This window comes from Primulina tabacum, chromosome 17 (assembly GCF_025594145.1).
Source record: "Primulina tabacum isolate GXHZ01 chromosome 17, ASM2559414v2, whole genome shotgun sequence".
Classification (NCBI taxonomy): Eukaryota; Viridiplantae; Streptophyta; class Magnoliopsida; order Lamiales; family Gesneriaceae; genus Primulina; species Primulina tabacum.
Window position 1 is genome coordinate 32,413,516 of NC_134566.1, and position 20,294 is coordinate 32,433,809.

Below are 20,294 nucleotides of genomic sequence, written 5' to 3' on the forward strand. Positions count from 1 at the left end.
CACATTCTAAAGTTAGTTAGTTAGTTAATTAATTAATAAAATAAAGTAATATCCTTTTTTTATACATACACAACTAAAATCAATCTGAGGAACACAGTTTATGAAAAACGATGAACGTGGAAGAAGAGATGGACCGACTCAAGGAGGAGATGATCAAACGTCTGGGTAAATCCCAAGGCGATGACTCCTACTAGGTACAGATTCGAGTTCACCTGAAAAGTTTGATCTGCTTCGTACTCATTTTTTTTGTTGATTTGATTTAGGCCGTTGCTTGTTCTATGATTATTCATTTTTAATGTTTTGGTTGATTGATTCAGATCGATGTTGGATTATCCCCACTCAATCACCATATTCACATTACATTGCTTGTTTTAGGATGTAATGTTCGACATTTAGTTTTTCTTAAATATTGATTCCGCTCTGTGGTTGGATTATGACTGAATATCTGTTCATATATTTCAAAATTTTATTTTATTGATGAATTTATTTAGCTTTCAATGCAATTCTCTGAATCTCCACGAATACATATTATGTACTTCAGTGAAGATCAAAGCTAAGATCTTGATGTACGCCTCTGTATAAGTTTTTCAGACCAAAATCTTATCCAGTGTAACATGTCAATAGTTTGGGTAAGGCACTTGCAATTAACAAGCGACTAACAAATTTTCATTAGAGAGGATGAACCATGGAAATGATGGTTGTTCTACGAAGAAGTGAATTTTGGGATTACTGCTCACTCAAATGTACAAATCAATGATAATAATCGGTTTATCAATGATATCCTTGTAATAATCGGTGCTAGGATTAAGCCTCACTGACTGATACACTGGTGGAAGCAAAACAATATGCTTCTTTCAAGAAGAGTAGAACATAATAACAGCAGGAAAGTGTCCAGCTTAAATAGAATTGCAACACATTACTTGATGGGCCATGACCATGATAAATCTTAAAATGAAAAAAAGATACAGAGAAAGTTCAGGGTATCCTATGTAACAACTAATAAGTAATAATTAGTCTCCTATTTTGACAAAATGTTGTCAGGAATAAAATAAAATTTGGCATTTAGCCTTGATCAGGCGTGACCAGTTTCAATATTACAACAGGCCAATCGATTTTTCTTTGATTAACATTACACGCATAGGTGAAAAGGAGATCCCAAAAATTAATGTAGTTAAGCTATTAATGAAGGTTAGAGTGTCAGAAGCAAGTACAAACCACGAGTGTAATATAGCAAGTAGCACTCAATGATTACAAAAAGAATCTCGAAGCAAAATCCCATCAAATGATGCTCAGATTTATTACAGAATACAGGGTAACATGAAGCAAACCAGCTGACCATGATCATGATTACTTATCGTCCATCAAATTCCAGAACTACTGATATCATACTTCACAAGCATGAAATATCACATAGTGATGTACTTCCACAGTTCATAATTGTTTCTTTTTTTACCTTGACGAAAAACACCTTGCCACTCCAAGGCATGCCTACCAAAGGTAACAGAAATAACAGAGCAATACTTAGGAATTCCTAGCATTATTTTTCACGAACACTCAGCGCATCAGAAATTTAATATATTTCTCACTAACAAAATATAAAAATAACAAAGATAACCTAGAATACGTTAATTACAAATAACCAGGGTTTTGAAAGTCAAATGGTACCGACCTGTCAAGTTCAACACCACCATGAATCAAATGTAATTTTCTGTCCATTTCCATAGCATTCCCCTGGTTTTCTCTAGAAATTGTCTGCAAACAGTCATTCACCCGACCAAAAAAAAAATCAGCGAAATGATAAAGATAGATACAGAAGAGGAAATGGTGAAAAATTCATAAAATTCTTACCAATGATGACAATAAACTAGGTGAAAGAGGCCGGTCAATATTATACGAAGTTTGTTGATCTATACCTTGGGGCAAAGACTAGAGCTCATTAAGATTGTTGGAGGTGCCAAAAGATGGATACAACCCAAGTGGAAGAGGATCTCTTACTCTCAAATAAGGATTGCTCTGGATAGTTCCACTTCCAATAGACGGTTTTACAGACTAAGAAGTTATCTCGTAATCTAGCAGTCACCTTACTGAGAGCATCTTGAACATTTATCAACTCCCAAAAATAGTACAACAACAATTTAACACTTACATAACAATCATTGCACACAAGGCACAATGACCACGTTGAAGACAGCAAGTGAAACTCCAAGCATTCAAAATTATTGAACCTGAACAACTTCGTCATTTTCCGTGCCGCACTTAGGAACTTGGTTGCCACCAATAATCCATATGCCAGCACCGGTTACCTTTCTCATCTCTGAAATCATTGCGCTTCCTTTCCCTAACAAACAAAATACCTGATTTTATTGGGGGGGGGGGGGGGGGGGGGGGGTGCATCAACACATGTGCCCATGTAAACAAAACAAGAGTCGTGAAAGTGAAAACTGAAAATACCTCCATAGCACTAACAGTTATTACCCTTTCATCACAATCAGCTAAGCACGCCCAACACGTATGAAATCGCCACTTTCACTTTCAAGAGCCCTGACACCTGATCCTCCTTTGCCAATAATAGCACCAACTTGGTATTTCGGGAATAGTATCTTAAAAACAACTTCTTCTTGAGATGTCATAGGGTCCACTGTAGAACTCTTTTCAGGTGCTGATAGCAAAGTATCATCTCTTAAATTTTGCTTAATTGAGTTTGAAGGTATAAATTGTAGCATTGGACTTGGCTGCGTAGGTAAACCCATGGGTGGAATTGATAAAGACTCCACCTCAAAAGGTCTGGCTCCATGCATGATTGTTCTCTCAAGTGGTGGAGACACTTGTAGGCGACTGGTGAGATCAACAAGTGCTTTCTTAATGGCCAAAACATCTCCTTCAATCTGTAAATACACCAAACTACAAGAAACTAATCAATGTGATCCTGACATGATAAGTGCTACGTCATAGAAATCAGAAAGGACAAGAAAATCCTAGAAGTTCATACATCGCAAATGCCATTGCATGTTCCACTCTGACAGAATTAACTTTTTTAACCAAAAGTTATTAGGGCACGTGTACTTAACCAGCACAAACAACCCACTGAGAAAAACAATATTTTTGCAATAATTTCACAACTGAATTTTTCTAAAGATAAAAGAACTCAAGAAGGCGTGACAATTCGAAATGAATCCCCTTTGAAGCTACTTCACTTCACTACACAATACTATGTCGAGCTTCATAATGTCCTTTCCGTTTATAATTGGTAATATTAACATTAACAAAGAACAATCATTTAATCAATTATAATACAAATTATAATTCAACAGAATCAATTACTTCACACAGGGCAACTCTTAGCATCACAAAACCACCATATCCATGTACATGATCAATACTGCTTCAAATCAAAATTCAGTACATTAAATTAATTTTTCCATTGGCATGAACTCAAAATATCAAACACATCCTTTTAAGTTCTGAACTCACTTCCACGGTTGCATCGGTAGGCTACACCAAAGAGGGAAACTATTCTGGCTTCGAAACTTTGATTCGGGACCCGGAGGCCGGAGTCATCCCTGATCTTCTCTACACTTTATATGAATAATTGTACAACTTATTCGATATCATTAATTACCAATTTTCATTTTACATAATGTAGCTAAAATTGAACTCTATGCTTGTAAGTGATATATAAACTTATTTCTTATTTAAAACATACATATATATATAAACTTATCTGGAATAATTACATCCAAAAGCCCTAAAAACAACACAAAACTAATGTGAAACTATCTCACGGGTCAATTTTGTGAGACGATCTCTTATCCGACTCAACTTATGGAAAAATATTATTTTTTATACCAAAAGTATTACTTTTCATTTCAAATATAAACATGATTAATTCATCTCACGTAAATTAGCTAGCTTGTTTTGACGGCCCACATGCTAGCTTGTTTTGATGAGTGCTAGTCACTAGAATTAACATTTCCGACAATGAAAACTTTTAAAGTTCATCTAGACACTGAACCAAATCAACAGGTAGATGATAACACCATAACCACATGGATTAAGTCAAAAATTTAATTTTAAAAATTGATACAAAGAAACAATTTAGAATTTTCTTTTTTTTATAAAAAACTGAAATTATATATGAACTTGATTTTCCCATTCTTGTCAAGAATCGTCAGTACAAAGTCCCCATGGACTGCAAGAAATGAGGTACTCCGATAATCTTGACAAATATCCGTTCAAAAAGAGGCACCTTTTTAACATGAATCCATCATTTTTACACATTTCTACCATGTACACTATTAGAACATATACCTCGGGATCGAACAAACAACCAAGTTATAACACAGGAATGTTATAAATTTTATATCATCGTTACACTTCGGGTGTAAAGTTGGAATATGAAGAACCAACAATATTATATAATCATAAAACCTTGAATTAAAATGAGTCTTGGATAAATTCAATATTATTCTTTCTGCAACCAAGCACACAAATACATCAGCGCACACCAATTCTGTGCTCGAGGTTCTCCTAAAATATAGGATATAATAAGAAAACCCATGATCCAGTACTTACCTTGTATTGTAAGTGTGAGAGTTTTTCACAATCACATCATGTGAACAAGTATTTAGTTCAAGCATATTGTCTGTTTGTACCAGTCACTTCATCTACGCGATCCATATTCTCTAAACTAAAGTTTTCTTTATCAAATGCCCTTCTACTATTCAAACTTCTATTCCTCAAAATTACAACCGAATCCTTCATCAAATCAATGTACTTCTTTCTTATTTCTGCCAGAGGATGTGGTTCTATAGTAAGCTCATTGCAATAAGCCTCTTTCAGAATAACTGTGCAAGTTTTATTCTTCATCGACAAATAAAACATGTGTGGATGCCTCTCAAATGCCTTGTGAATCTTCTGCGGCAAACACAAGCATTTCCTCAAACATAAAAAAGCCTTTCTTTCTGCAGCATGCTCAACAAACAGACTCAACAACTCATGAAGCAATCCCACAACCCGTTTCTCAGATAAATCGCTGTCTGGTTCCAAGAAAGAAAAGTCATCGTAAGGCGAGATGTAAGGGAGGCATTGAAATTCGTTTAACCAATCATTTATCTTATGTTTCAGCCTTAGTCCTTTAGAGGGAAACAATGGGAATGCAATTGTCTCATCCGCACCACCACCATATAGACCATTCTTCATTGCATTCTTCTGCATTATTGACCAAAATTTCCCATCCTTCTCAACATCATTACCTTCAAAAACAGCCAAACCCTTCAGTCCATCTTCTACGTCCACTATGCGAAAACACTTGTTACCTTTGACATAATCCGAAGGGTCATCCCAAAATTCATCAGGCAACCCTAAATACCAGTGCAAGCCTTTAATTACCTTCATTGGAATCACCTTTCTAGCTCCACTCATCAAGATAAGCTTTTTTAATCTACCCAAGATATCATCTTTAAAGACTTCATAAATCATTCTTTCCTCTTTATTAAGCTCGATGGCTTTCTGAGTCAATCTAAACCAAGGCAAATTGTAAAGGGGCCCACTAAACTCCTCAAAAAAAGAAGGATAGCTCCTCAAGAACCTAGCCACTTTTATATTTAAACCAAAGTGTAAGCCTTTCTTGGAGACGGCTGAGATTGGAATAGAATAGTTGTCATAAGGTGAAGAGGAAGAGGATATAAAGAAGTTTTTCATCGAGATGATGGGCTTGAGTTGACGGGATTTGTGAATGGAATCAATGGAGTCGAAGTATGAGTCTTTTTTCCATTTCATGCACACATTCACATGAGTTTGTTTCTGGAAGTAGGAGTGCCAAGATAAAGGAAGGATTCGGACTTGGGAAGCCGAGAACAGGAGTTTGTGAAAGACCGTTTGAGGGTTTCTGATTTTGTTGGACATTTGGTAGTAACAGCTTGATGTTTCAGAAACTATTGGTGATTTTTCAAATTGAAGAAAACAGAAACATTTAGGGAAACAAGAAGCATATTCAAAGGCTTAAATGAAATACAAATTTACTTCTTTTTACTCCAAATGATGAGCAAATATCTCTCGCATACACGTGATCGGAGTCTCGGGATACCCGTACCCAGCTGAAAAATATGACAAGGCCAAAACGTACATATGAGCATCACATCCAAATGCAAGATGATACCAGAAAACATAATTATATCGAACAAAGAAATTTTAATTTCACACAAGCTCGAATATTTGCAAGAGGAATGATAGGAGAAAAACCAATTTAAGTTCCTTGCTTGGTCATTAAATTTAAAAGGTGCCACTTAATTGACGTAGCCCGAACAAGAACTCAGACAAAAAGTTACCGTACCCATATTCAAATTGACATTTGAAAGGCTAACACTGAAAGTAATAAAATGCCAATGTGAATGATGATTGTCCTAAAATAAATTGACATACAATTCACCACAAATCCGTCTTTCATCTTCCCGCAACATAACATGTGAGAAGAAGTGACAATACCAACTTAGAAAACTCAGTATTTGATATTTAAAGAATTCAAAAAAGACGATCATTTTTTCATCTACAGTATACCGAATGCCTTCAAACCCGATAAACCCTTCGAAGTTTCATTATTCACATAATTAGCAATTAAATCAAAAAAAAAAATCTCTCCAACGAACCTACAAAATAATTGCCGAAAGTTACGGTAGCAAAACATACATTGTTTTTAGAGCAACTCGAATCTGAGACCGCATAAATTTCTCATGTTTGAGAGGTTGTAGATCACGCAGAGTTGGTAACTGTGAAGAAAACCAGCTTGAGAAGTTGGGGAAAGTGAAAGGTCGGAGTAGAAAAGACCTACAGCAGAGGTAGGAGGGAAACCTACAGCGAAGGTAGGAGAAGTTCGATAGAATTTCTGCTAATAGACAATATACTTATAAAACATGAACAAACTAACTTATGCATAATCAATACATCTCAATGCCTCATATTTTGCATAATAATAAAAATTAAAATAAAAATGATTACAGATTACAAAATTCGTATCAAAATCGTTGGAAGATTTCGCACCAATTAATGGGGTGGAGATTTGAGGCACTAGGTTGCAATCAGTGAGCAAAATTCGATTTCTCGTCTCGATTCCCATCATCCATTGGTTGAAAAGTTAAGGTTAGGGCAAAAGTGAAGAGAAAGAACGATGAATAAAAGTCGAAGAACTGAAGAAGACAAATACTGATCATTGAGGCAACGATTAAGTCTGAATTGATTAGATTAAATGAAGTCCAAGTAGTTTTTTTAGGACATGTAAATAACAATGGACTTTTGTTTAAAGCCCAAAACCTTAAAAATAAGAAATATAAATAAGATCAAGCCCAATATATATATATATATATATATATATATATATATAAGGTTGATGTTGTGTTGGAAAACCAAAACCTAACCAAATAAATCGATTTGATTGATATTTTCAAAAAAACAACCAGTTAAACCGAACTAAATTTCCGATTTAATTTGATTCGGTCGGTTTTCGTTTGACCGATATTTTGCTCAAACAAGAGAAATAGATTTGTTCATCTGTGTGAAAAAGATGACATCTTTATTATTTGTAAATTGATTGGATTATTATGTGCTCCAATATATCTCACAATTTACGATGCACATTTCAATTTGGTAATTTTTTAAAAAAATTTATAGTTTTAACCCACCAGGACTGTATTTATTTTTGTATATAGGATTTTTGTGGATGTGATATAGAAGCTAGGAGATCCTGAAGTTTGGTCCATCATTGATAAAGAAGTGAAGCCCGAACTCAAAAGCTCGCAATTTATCGTTTCACATAATTTCACAAAGCAGACAGGCTGCGTCTTCCTCAATACATTTATGTTCTTAACGCTTCAAACTTTACGATGTCTATTTTGAGTTTAGATTTGTACAACATTCACTACTTTTAAGGTATTTTGTTTACAAATTGAAATTTTGTTAGATTTTGGAATTAATCATATCGTATTTCGGAAGAATTTTATTGGTTATCATTGAATGTAATTGTGTAAGCTTGTTTTTTTTTTTCCAAACATGGTTACTTTTCAACTGAATACAGTCACAAAACATGGTAATTTGTTTGCGTTAATTTATTTTCCTGAAAATTAAAATATTTTCCATAAAATGTTACAAAAAATTTCCGATTTATTTAGGGATGACAATCTCCTCCAAATTCAATAGAGAATTAGATATTCGACTAACATGAAAGAAATTTTTTATCCAATTAAATAAATGAGTTATTTCTAAGTTTTTTTTGTTAAATTGGACTAAAAACTGAATGTCGACATATAAGTACTCAAACTCCACCACTGCGTTTTGTGATACCCACCAATTGAATACATAATCACACTGTCAAAATGTCAAAAGAAAATAATCTCAGAAAAAACAAGGTTATGTCGGATTCATTATCCAACCTCTTCTGCCTTTTTGTTACCCAAAACCCAAGTGATGTACCATCAATACTGTAAATTTAAAAAAGAGTAGTATCTTGTTAGACGGTTTCACGAATCTTTATTTGTGAGACGGGTCAATCCTACCGATATTCACAATAAAAAGTAATATTTTTTCATGGATGACTCAAATAAGAAATATGTCTCACAAAATACGACTCGTGAGACACAAATTTTTGAAATTTAAAAAATACCTTCAATACAATTTCAAGGGGTTGTTTTCTTAAAAAATTATTTAAATATAAAAATAGGTGAATAATTTCGAAGAAAATCGTAATAATAACAACCGTAGTGATTGTTTTTCCAACCCTGGGAATAACTTTAACAGAATATCAATTTTGTATGACTCAATTTGATATATAAAAAATATTATCTTTTATAAGAAAAAATCATTTTTATTCAAATCGACAATATATATTTAACATTAGATAGTGTTCATTTTTATCCTACCAATAAGATAAATAATGTTGGTTTTTAGTTTCCACCTATATTATATTGTTAAGTGTATGGATATGATAATAACTATCTAGAGAGGACACCAACTTTTTCTTCCAATTTTACCGTTATATGATACTAATATTACACTTTTATTTTATTTTTTTGTTTTCCATTTTCAACACACAATCTTCCAATTTTACCATTATATGATATTAATATTACACTTTTGTTTTTTTTTCAATTTCAACACACACTTTTATTTTTATTTTTTTTATTTCAACAATTCAGATATCAATTTAGTCCCTCCATAATTAGTCAAATTTCACTTTAATCCATCAATAATGATAAAAAATATTTTACCCACATTGCATCGCCCAGACCAACCAGGGGTAATTATAAATGCACAGCTAAAATCAATATGAGAACACAATAACGATGAACGTGGAAGAAGAGGTGGGCCGACTAAAAGAGGAGATCAAACGTCTGGGTATACCCCAAGGCGATGGCTCCTACAAGGTACAGATTCGAGTTCACCTGAAAACCTTGATCTAATTCAGACTCAAGTTTTTTTTTTTCGTTGATTGATTTAGGCCCACGTTTTTTATTTTTCTCTTCGCGTTGCTTGTTCTATGATTAGTCATTTTTAATGTTTTGGTTGATTTGATTCAGATCCATGTTGGTTTATCCCACTCGATCACCATATTCACATTGCATTGCTTGTTGATGTAATGTTCAAGATTTAGTTTTTCTTAAATATTGACTCTGCTCTGTGGTTGAATTGTGACTAAATAAATGTTTATATGTTTCAAAATTTTATTTTATTAATAAACTTATTTAGCTTTGAATGCAGTTCTCTGAATCTCTATGAATGCATATTTTGTTATTTTAACCGTTGAGTCAAAAATTCAGTGAATATCATAACTAAGATCTTGAGGTACGCCTCTGTATTAGTTTTTCAGACCAAAATCTTATCCAGTGTAACATGTCAATAGTTTGGGTATAATCGAATTTTCAGGGTAAGGCTCTTGCAATTAACAAGCTACTAATAAGTTTTCATGAATTAGAGAGGATGAACCATGAAACTCATGGCTGTTCTAAGAAGAGGTGAATTTTGGGATTACTGCTCACTCAAAGTTATAAATCATTGATATCATGATTACCATCTCACGTACTATATGTTTACAAACATCCAAGCTCTTATTTTATTAATTGAACTGAATGGAAGCTGTCTTGTAAATGGCAATGGACTCAGAAATAGCTTGGATGCTTTCTGGTTTTACAATCATTCTTCCAATTTATAAACTGATGCAAATTGCTTTCTAAATTGATGGTTTTTTCAAGAATAGCCTGCATATGATAGGTTGATATAGGCAACCGTTTCCTCTTGTATTTGAGGACAGTTATGTATTATTGAAAGATGGAGAAATTTCCAGCTTGAGTAAAACTCTCATTCCCTTCATATTTTACAAATTTGCTTAATTTTACAATTTCCTGGATTATCTGCACAGGAGTGCCAAAATATATATGGTATGCATCCTTAACGTGAGATGACAGACATCAATTGAACTATTGGTGTGATACTGGTTTAGTATCTCCTAATGTTTTGACAATTTGTTTGAAAAAAAGATGGTGAAGTCGTTGAAAAGATGCATCAGATGAAATAACTACATAGAATGTTACCTCATTATCCCTCGTGGAGAGAGAGTCCTGCTCATTTAATACCCTGAACGGCTTAAACTTTTTCAAGTTCTCCTTTTAAAACTTTATGACTTCTCTGTTTACTGCTTTGTGTGAATTTTCATCAATAGATGTAAAAGGTTCTATACGCTGTTGTTCACAACGTTGTAGAAAGAAGATGAATGCCTGTGTGTAGTGTGAATCTGTGAACAAACGTGAATTTTCATTTGTCAGAATATTATTTATTTTGTATATTGTAATATATACAGACCATAACAGAAAAACTTGTAGGAGATTATTGAATTTGAGTTACAAAGATTGTCTATCTTCTAGATCTTCTAACTCGTACGCTGCAATGTCCTCTTTTTATATTTTGAAGGTCACCTTTGGTGTGCTATTTAATGACGATAGGTGTGCAAACATATTTGAAGCTTTAGTTGGAACATTACGTGCAGCGAAAAAACGCAAGCTTTTAACTTATGATGGTGAACTATTATTGCAAGGAGTTCATGATAACGTCGAAATAACTCTCAAACCCGAAGCAGCATCAAGTGATGTCCCTGTGAAAAGTTAATATATCTTCTACAAAGCTCCCTTTCCAACTAGGGGGCAAACTTGTTGCTCTAGTCTATCGAATGAAACATTGGTTGAAGATTGTAAACTCCAATATTGTATTCTTTTGTGTTGTATGTTTCATTCTCTTTTAACTCTCCCGGTTTGAGTTACTTGCAGCGTTGATTGTGTTTAATTTGTTTTTAAGAAAACTATGGTGGCTTGAACCTGTGTATGTTACATATATATTTATTAATTATAATATGTTTTTGTTGAATGATGATAGTTGGATGAAACGGAAAAAAAATTATTAGTATAAAGTCGATGTTATTTTTGTTGGATAATGAAGTTGAGATAAATTATTTCTAATGTATTTTTATTTCTTCTATAATGTTCAATTTTTTTATTAATCTTTTTTCTTATTGTTCTTTTAAGAATTTGGTAAATATCCATACTTTCGTTGGAAAAATTCAAGTTTGAAAAAAATATAATTGTAGGTAGTAATATGATATTTGAGTAGAATATGAATATCCTATTTTTCGATGAATATAAAAATGAGTTTGAAAGTTGAATATCCAATAGAGATAAATATAATAAATGAAAATAAAAACGAATGTCTAGTAGAAATCAATATAATAAATGAGAATAAAAACGAAAGATATTAAATATACTTGAATCTTATTCATTTCGTTTTCATCCCTATAATACATCTATATTTTAACAATTATATTTGTCATTCACGTACTTTTCAAATCCTTAAATTTAGTTAAACTTGATAAATATAATTCACAGATATCAAATTCAAGAATAACTTAATAATAGTTATCAAACGAAATATTACATTATTCAATATGCATAATAGAAAGTAACTCGTAACAAAATAAGTAGTATCTTTTTTTTATCTCCCAAAACTATTATTCAAATAGTAGGTCTTTTGTGAGACGGTCTCACAAATCTTTATCCGTAAGACGGATCAACTATACCGATATTCATAATAAAAAGTGATACTCTTAGCATAAAAAATAATACTTTTTTATGGATGATCCAAATAAGATATTCGTCTCACGAAATACGATCCGTGAGACAGTCTTACACAAATTTTTAACTTATTTTAAAATCCTCTGGGTTCGTCCACAGTCATTGAAGCACCGTGGACATGGCGTTTTGCTGGTGGAAAGTAGAAGGAACTTCCATTATACTTCACCATATATTGCTTAAGAGTGAGTCTCATGTGAGACCGTCTCACGGATCCTAATCTGTGAGACGGGTCAACCTTACCGATATTCACAATAAAAAGTAATACGCTTAGCATAAAAAGTAATACTTTTTCATTGATGACCCAAATAAGAGATCCCGTCTCACAAAAACAACCCGTGAGACCGTCTCACACAAATTTTTGGCATCGCTTCAAGTAGATTCTTCTCTGTATGTGTAGTTTTAGTGTGGGGACCGGACGTTAATTCCAATTTTAATCATTCTTGGGAATTATTCAATCGATTATAATACACAAAGTCTAATTTTTTTTTTTTTTAAATACAATGCGGAAACGTAATGTAAATCAATCTGAATTACATATTAAGCATAAACATACAAGTCTTGTATTGTCTATGATAATTCAACTAGGTTCAACTACATATCAGTGCTGAAACCTAATTTAATTCTGAGCCCGGATCTCCACGCTAACTAGTCCTACCTCGTTCTCTTCTTGACCCTGATCCTGTCCCACCTGTTGTCATGCACACATACAAACAAGACAACAGCTGGATAACTCCGGTGAGAATTACATTCCCAGTATAAATCAAGTATACATGCAATCATATAAACAATATAAAAGCATGAATCAGATATACAAAACATGTATCTAAATCAGAAACATGAATCGATATCAACTATCAATTATACTTTAAATATATACCGCAATCTGGAACATAATTCAATATCAGATAAGAAATCACACTATGTGACTCTCAGACTCAGACTCGACTCATTTCTAATCTAGGGATCCCGATCTGAATAAGAACGCAACGTTCTCCCACCTACTTTACCCCAGCTAGATGGTGGTACGTTCTTAGTCCCAGACTTTGGTTGTCTATATTGAAGATCTGCAATAGGAGTTGGTCTTCTCCTCAATCTATCAATATATATCCAAAAGTCCAGTGACTCGGCGGTTCTGCCATGGCGGTTCTGCCAAAGACTAGGCGGGTCTGCCAATTCTGACAATGTGCAATGGGCCATTAACAACTCTGTCCTAATCTGGTCCCTTCTGTCAGTGACTCTCACTCAATAGCTATCTGCTATACTATGTTGTTCTATAAATCAATAACCAAAGCATATTCATTCAAATAATACAAAGGTATGAAAAGCAATAACATACAAGTATGTGATTTAGGGAAACTCAAGTCCAATATGACTTAAGTCGATCTCCCGATTCACATTGATTTATACCTTTGTCTTCTCGGTCTGACGAAGACGAAGTCTCGCATTCCAATCGGTCCATACCCAATCTGGCAATGACAATATCAAATATGCACAATATCAATGTACAACTCAATTTAAGACCTGTTCTGATCAATACTCAAATCCAGACATAATCTGATCCATGTCAACAAAGTACGATACAATCTCAATCAATACAAAATCTGATCAATATCAATCTACTGATGTTTCGACGGCATAACAATACAGTCTCGATATACCCGTCAATCTCAACATCACAAATATAATACCAGAACTCATCATCAGTATCAGTACAACTCATAATCTGAATAACAGTACAACTCTGATATTGAATCTTAATCAAATCAACTCTGAAAATCATAACAATTACATAAACAGTCTGTTCTTCAATCTGACTTCAATTATACGATGTCTACTATAACAGAAACACCATATATGATTCATATTCGATTCTGACCATATCATAATTTCAAATCATATCTAAACGTAACAAAACTTACGTCCAGTTGTAGCATGTGTCAATAGGAACACAGTACTGAAGTCAGGATTCAAAATCAGACAGACGAATTTCTCGTAAATCCAAATTTCCACGACACAGAAAGTTTGAAGCTTCCTTCCTCAGATTCTCTCGATTTCCTCCTGATTGCACGTTGTACATATACATATATATATATATATATATCCATGCATGTCTTGACAAACGTGGCTTGTTATTTGTAATACACGTCTCGCGCATATGCGCGACTTCCTTCGGCGCATATGCGCGAGGCCTACTGGTCTCGGCGCTCTGCTTTGTAACTGCTGGCGCATATGCGCGACACCACTTGGCGCATATGCGCCAAAAGTTCTGTTCTGAACTTTGGCCCCTGCTCCTCTACGCGCATGTGCGCGTCCTCCTTCGCGCATGTGCGCGCAAGTTCATTTCCGAAGTTTAGCTACTGGACCCTTCGCGCATGTGCGCGCGCATCGTCGCGCATGTGCGCCCAACTCTCCGTCTTCGCACTTGGGTTACTGGCCACCTCGCGCATATGCGCGCCGTCAAGTCGCGCATATGCGCGCCATGTTCTGTCCGCTCATCTTGGTTTTCACATAGCTCGCGCATATGCGCGCCTACTCCTCGCGCATATGCGCGAGACCTTCTGGTCTCACACCACGCCAACAATTTCAAGTTCATGCAATCCCAAACCAAATCTCATGCAATGATTTTCCAGGTCTCTTTCATGCCTTCAATTATCATGTCAATATAATCATATCCATTAGTATCAAATCATTTCAGATTAACAAAAAGTAATTCTCGGACATTACATTTAGTGTATGGCAGTGTGCGTACGTGGGATGGAGTGGGGCGGAGGAAGAGGGAAAGATGTAGAGAATCTGTTCAACTCTGGCTCACATCTAAATATTTTTTTCTTCTATTTTTTAATATATATATATATATATATATAAATAAGGTATTAATAGGATAATAAAATCAATGTTATTTGATTTTATATATGTTACGTCTCTAGACATATGTTGTGAACTAATTAATTTTGGAACTAAATTTTTTATTAAATAAATTATAAACAAATATATTAAATATATATTAATCATATTTGTAATTTACATGTATAATTTAACTATTTAATTAAAGTTGAGCTAACTAATTTTTATATGATATGGTACAATTATATCGTCATTTATTTATATTTTTAAATTTAATCATATTCCCATTCTTCTCAAGAATTGCCAGTACGAGGTCCCCATGGACTGCAAGAAATGAGATAGCTACAATAATGTTGACAAATATCCGTTCAAAAGGAGGCACATTTTTTTACATGAGTCCATCATTTTCACATTTCTACCATGTACACTATTGGAACATATACCTGGGTATCCAAAGAACAACCAACTAAACTGCTTGAAAAAACGCAGAAAACTCGACTATATAATCAAACTTCATATCCAGGATTCACCTTCTGCTGTACATCTCCATAACTCTCCAACTCTTCTATATCACCTGGACTTCCAAGAAATAGAGGAAGTCTCTGGTGCAGCTTGACCGGTTGGAGGGACAAGATTCTACCTTTACCATCTGAGCCTTTGCCCCCGGCTTGCTCAGCTAGGAAACTAAGCGGATTTGCTTCATAGACCAGGCGAAGATGGTCCCTTGGATTCATCGCGAGTCCGCCATATAACAGCGTCCGATGGAAATCAGCAACAAGTGAACATATGTACCGGGCCGAATACTTTTTAGGGTGCTGACCCTTGCCCTGTCTCACAGTATCTATGTATCGCCTTAAACCTTCAGGCCAGTCGAAGTATCGTGCATCATTGACTGAATAGATTTGCCCTGACAGAGTAAAAAACAAATATATATGTTACAGCAATAATCAGTGATGAGCTTTCAATCGGGCTACAACTGAATCGAGTCAACTTGATTATTATCCAATTTGTATGCAAAATTATTGAATGAAAGCTCAGCTCAAACATGTTGAAATATATTCTTGAACCGAATTCGAGGCCAAAAACTTGAATATAAATATTATTACATATAATCAAACGAGTTCACGAGCTCCAGATGTAATGCAAGACTTTGCTTAATAGATATTAATAATTAAAATTCGAACCAAAATAAGTGATACTTGAATTAGTATTCCGAGTCAAACTGATTTTTTTTTTAAAAGACCAACTTCAAGCTTAAAGCCAACATTTCGAGCCGGCTAAAAACATTCAAGCACGCAGTCGAATATGAAAGTTTGGGAAGTATTCATTTGCAGCCTACTTTCAGTTTTTGCATAGGCTTTTCTTTGTTTTTTGCTTCACTGCAGCATACGATATGAGATGTTCATATACAAAAAATTTACCTCGAGGAGAAATCTTTATGTGTGGATGTGTTAGAATAAAGTCGCCTGTTGAATGATCGAGGGTAAATGCATGTGTCCCAGACCCAAAGCTGATACACAATATTGTAGCAGATGAGTAGAGAACATATCCAGAAGCCACAAGCCTAGTCCCACTTTGGAGGGAATTCAGCATCGCTTTCTCCTCTGCTGGCAGATGATCGAGTTCTATGAGACGGTTATAGATACCAAAAATTGTTCCCGTAGGAATAGAGGCATCAATATTTCGGGATCCATCGAGAGGATCTAATACGACTACAAAAGGGCCATCATCAGCTAGCCAAACAGGAGCATCGTCTTCTTCTGAGGCCATTACTGAAACTTTTCCAGATTTTCTTAATGATGACAATATTATATCATTCTACATCCAAAAAATATTTTGAAAACATCAGAATAACGCATGCTTTCACATCTAGTTATTAATAAATCAATGTACGGTGAAACAAGCATGGCGACAACACCGAAGAGAAATACAGGTTCATTAGTCTTGCATGGGATTACCGATTACAACATAAAACATACAAACTTTCCGATTGGAAGTAGGTAATTCATACTTAAAGAACATGTTGTAAACGATAAGGTAGCTTGTTTCAAACTAGCAGCCTGATGGAATTATATGTGTTTCATCACAGCAATAAGCAAACGTAGCTGAGCTCTCTGCCAATCAACACCCTTTAAACTTATACAAACCCCAAGGTCAACAATATCACAGCCTTTTCTATCTTAAATTCATAATTTCAAGGTTTGATATTCTCACATCCAATGCAAAGAAGAATCACACCGATCCGTCCTGCACTTGGGGGTTAAACCTTGACTTTAGTCGACAGTGACAAGCTCTGATACTAATCCATGTAACCCTACACAGAGCCACGACGCAACGACCAAACGCGTGGGCAGAATCAGCATGGAAAGCAGATGTAACTTTCAAAAAACATAAAGCTTCAATATCAACTAACTACCAGGTCCGCCCATGCCAAAACCAAACTATCAAGGAAAGAAAACTCAATGTTCCTCCCCAATTAGGATCTCACGCACACACGCACACACTCACAAACAAGTACACCCAAATGTAGCTTTATGAAAATTTAAACACATACAAATCACAGTAACATTCTTCAACAACAAAATTGATCAATAAACTTAACATTCTTCAACAACACAATTGATCAATAAACTTACAGCCACAATATCAAGAGGCTTAGGCGTATCCCTGTCATCACTCCCACCAACAGCACCAAATTTTTTACCAAGAGTGGAGTTGTAAGGTGAAGCCACGAGAGCAGCAATCCTCTTGCAAGCATACTCCAAATGACTGAACAACACCACCAATTCATCTCCCACATTTTCTCCTCCTTTCCCCATATATTCCCTCAGCGTAACAATCCCATCATCATCACTAACAGCACTATAGTTCCCACCAGCACTGGTTTTGAAGTCAAACCCACCAAGACTAGACATCTTCTTTAATGGTAAAGCACAAAAATTGAATCTTGGCTGAAAACTCTGAAGTTTTGGGGGGAAAGTGTGTGGTGCTGAAGGGTAACTGGAGATGGGGTTCAAGAATATGGTAGCGGAGCACATCTCAGTCTAGTAGGGCATTAAGGATGAGTGTAAACGGGGCATCAGAGCTCAGTTTTGGGGTATTTCTTGGCTTGAAAATTCTATCCAAAAAAGGGGAATAAATAAAGAATCGAGAGTTGACTATAAAGTCTTTGTTGCTTTAAATTCAAAACAAATAAAATAAACGAAAAAATAAGCAAAATAATTTTGATCACATCCAAATACATTTTGGAAGTGTTATTTTTCAAAAAATTAGTTTGATTACGGTTATTTTTAAAATTTTCATAAAATAAACGTTAAATATTACTATAAGCTATATATTGAAAATAATCTAACCGTTTTTTTTAAAGTTCATGAAAGGTCAAATTTTGTACATAATTGTCACGACTCTCTCTTTTTTTAAAAAAATCAAATTATTATTTTGTAACACACAAATTAATAAGTGGATATGAAATCATTTAAATACTTGTACTAAGTTTAAAAAGGGCAAGATTTTGTAATAGGATTTTTAAAATGTGCAGAGTCAAACTATTCTTATCTTATTCTACAAAAGCTAGAAAAACTTAATGTCTTAATAAAAATGTAATTGATTAATATTAGTTTTTGCTCTTTGATAGCGTAAAATAGTTCTTCGCGTCACCGTGTACATCGGATAACATGTAATAAGTATCTGTAAAATTTAATATTCTTTCTTTACGTGAGAGCCCAAAAGTCTTAAGGCCCAGACCAGCCCAATTGGATTAAATTAAAATAATATATAATTAAGTTAAAAAAAAAACGAGAATCTTCGTTTTCTCTCTCCCCTCTGCCGAAACATTTCATTCTTTGTCAAACAATTTTCTTCCGTTTATAACCGCCCGTAACTCCACCGTCGGTCATCGATTTTCGAAAATAAGCATAGTTTCGGAATCCTCTCGATGAGAGCTATCCATTGATACCACCCTTGCTAAGAAAAATCACGATTCCCGTAAACCCGTCGGAGACCGCCGCCTAATTTCGCCGGAAAATCGGGAGGAAACATTAGATTCTGTTGTTTAAAGCTCGAATTCGAAGCGTAGAACAAGATTCGAAACTTTCAGAGGTATAATTCAGATTTTAGGGTTTCGAATTTTGGGTATTTTGATTTATTTGAGTTCCAACAATTAATTATCGGGTTATTGTTGTAGGTTCCGGAATTGTGCAAGTTGGAGGTATAACATGGTGAACCTAGAATTTATCGCAGTCACATAAATATTAGGTTAGCGTCATTTAAAGCTAAAAAAGAATATTTTGCGACGATAAAATAGAAATAATTGATTTTAGGTATTTTAGTCGAATATTGAGAATTTAGAAATTTAAAATGCCTAAATTGTTGAAATTGGATTTTTAGTGAATTTAAATGGTTCTGAAATTTTTATATGATGATAAGACCATTTAAATTAATATTCAGGTGATTTGTCTGAGTTGTCATTTACCGGACTTTCTTGAGGATTTAAGATATTTTGTGGTAAATTAAAGTCAGTTGAGGTACGCATGAACTGTTTTATTATGACGTCTATATGATGTGAAATGACGTTAAGTACTTTGTAATGAGTTGTGGCGTGCCTTATGTGTTTCAATGAATACGTGATTACATTCACGCATTTATTTGAGTTGATACTATTGTGGCATAGCATTTCGACCCTTGACTCCTTTGATTGCTATTGATATTGATCTATCGAGTTGTTGCGTCATCGATGGAGTGGGTGGGTAGGATTAGCACTCCTGGTGACTTGCATGAGGGCTGAGCGGGTCGCTCCCGTACCCTCGATGCTACGTGCATGGATGAGCGGTGGCATGATATTACGTTGCTGCAGTCCTGGCACGGGTGGCCACTGTTACTGTTGCTGATGCGTTTCATTTGGACTCCGCTTTGGTATCCATTATTTTGTTGTTACCGACACGCATTGCATTGCATTTCATTGTATTTTACTTGATTTTATTTCATGTCAGTTATATTTGTCGTAATATTACTGGTTCGTCGTACTGGGGCCCGACCCCTCGTTTCTTTTTATGCTGCGGTTGTTTTTGATGTCATATCAGGTTATCCAGGAGGATTTGACGCGTCTGGTGGAGCGTCAGGTAGTGGTGCCCAATCGTCGAGTCATGGTTGAGAGTTCTCAGATATATATATACTATATTATGGAGTTATACATTTACCGGGGAGATGCCCCGTGTAGCTGTACTGTTATTTTTACGATGTTTTGTATTGATAGTTGTGTGATCGAGCCTTGCCGGCTCTATATGTGTTTAG

At 34.7% G+C, this 20,294-nt stretch overlaps 3 protein-coding genes across 5 annotated transcripts; 1 reads left to right on the top strand and 2 right to left on the bottom strand.

The window, feature by feature from the left end:
* Positions 1-1,158: 1,158 nt before the first annotated feature.
* Positions 1,159-7,237, bottom strand: LOC142530910 (protein WHAT'S THIS FACTOR 9, mitochondrial). Of its 3 annotated transcripts, XM_075636830.1 has the most exons (8): positions 7,001-7,237; positions 6,685-6,846; positions 4,573-6,095; positions 2,990-3,575; positions 2,452-2,885; positions 1,849-2,354; positions 1,670-1,752; positions 1,159-1,488 (listed from the first exon to the last, which is right to left on the bottom strand). In XM_075636830.1, the coding sequence occupies exon 3, from the start codon at positions 5,902-5,904 to the stop codon at positions 4,630-4,632; it is 1,275 nt and encodes a 424-aa protein (XP_075492945.1). In that variant the 5' UTR covers positions 5,905-6,095; positions 6,685-6,846; positions 7,001-7,237; the 3' UTR covers positions 1,159-1,488; positions 1,670-1,752; positions 1,849-2,354; positions 2,452-2,885; positions 2,990-3,575; positions 4,573-4,629. The 3 variants fall into 3 exon arrangements, with proteins under 3 accessions (XP_075492945.1, XP_075492946.1, XP_075492944.1); XM_075636831.1 differs by lacking the exons at positions 1,849-2,354; positions 2,452-2,885; positions 2,990-3,575; XM_075636829.1 differs by lacking the exons at positions 1,849-2,354; positions 2,452-2,885; positions 2,990-3,575 and having other exon boundaries at positions 1,159-1,752.
* Positions 7,238-9,282: 2,045 nt separating this feature from the next.
* On the top strand, positions 9,283-11,400 carry LOC142531939 (costars family protein). The gene is made up of 2 exons (XM_075638221.1): positions 9,283-9,410; positions 10,951-11,400. The coding sequence occupies exons 1-2, from the start codon at positions 9,330-9,332 to the stop codon at positions 11,143-11,145; spliced, it is 276 nt and encodes a 91-aa protein (XP_075494336.1). The 5' UTR covers positions 9,283-9,329; the 3' UTR covers positions 11,146-11,400.
* A 3,930-nt stretch (positions 11,401-15,330) lies between these two features.
* On the bottom strand, positions 15,331-18,159 carry LOC142531421 (fructose-1,6-bisphosphatase, cytosolic-like). The gene is made up of 3 exons (XM_075637530.1): positions 17,642-18,159; positions 16,427-16,823; positions 15,331-15,912 (listed from the first exon to the last, which is right to left on the bottom strand). The coding sequence occupies exons 1-3, from the start codon at positions 18,041-18,043 to the stop codon at positions 15,512-15,514; spliced, it is 1,200 nt and encodes a 399-aa protein (XP_075493645.1). The 5' UTR covers positions 18,044-18,159; the 3' UTR covers positions 15,331-15,511.
* Positions 18,160-20,294: the final 2,135 nt, after the last annotated feature.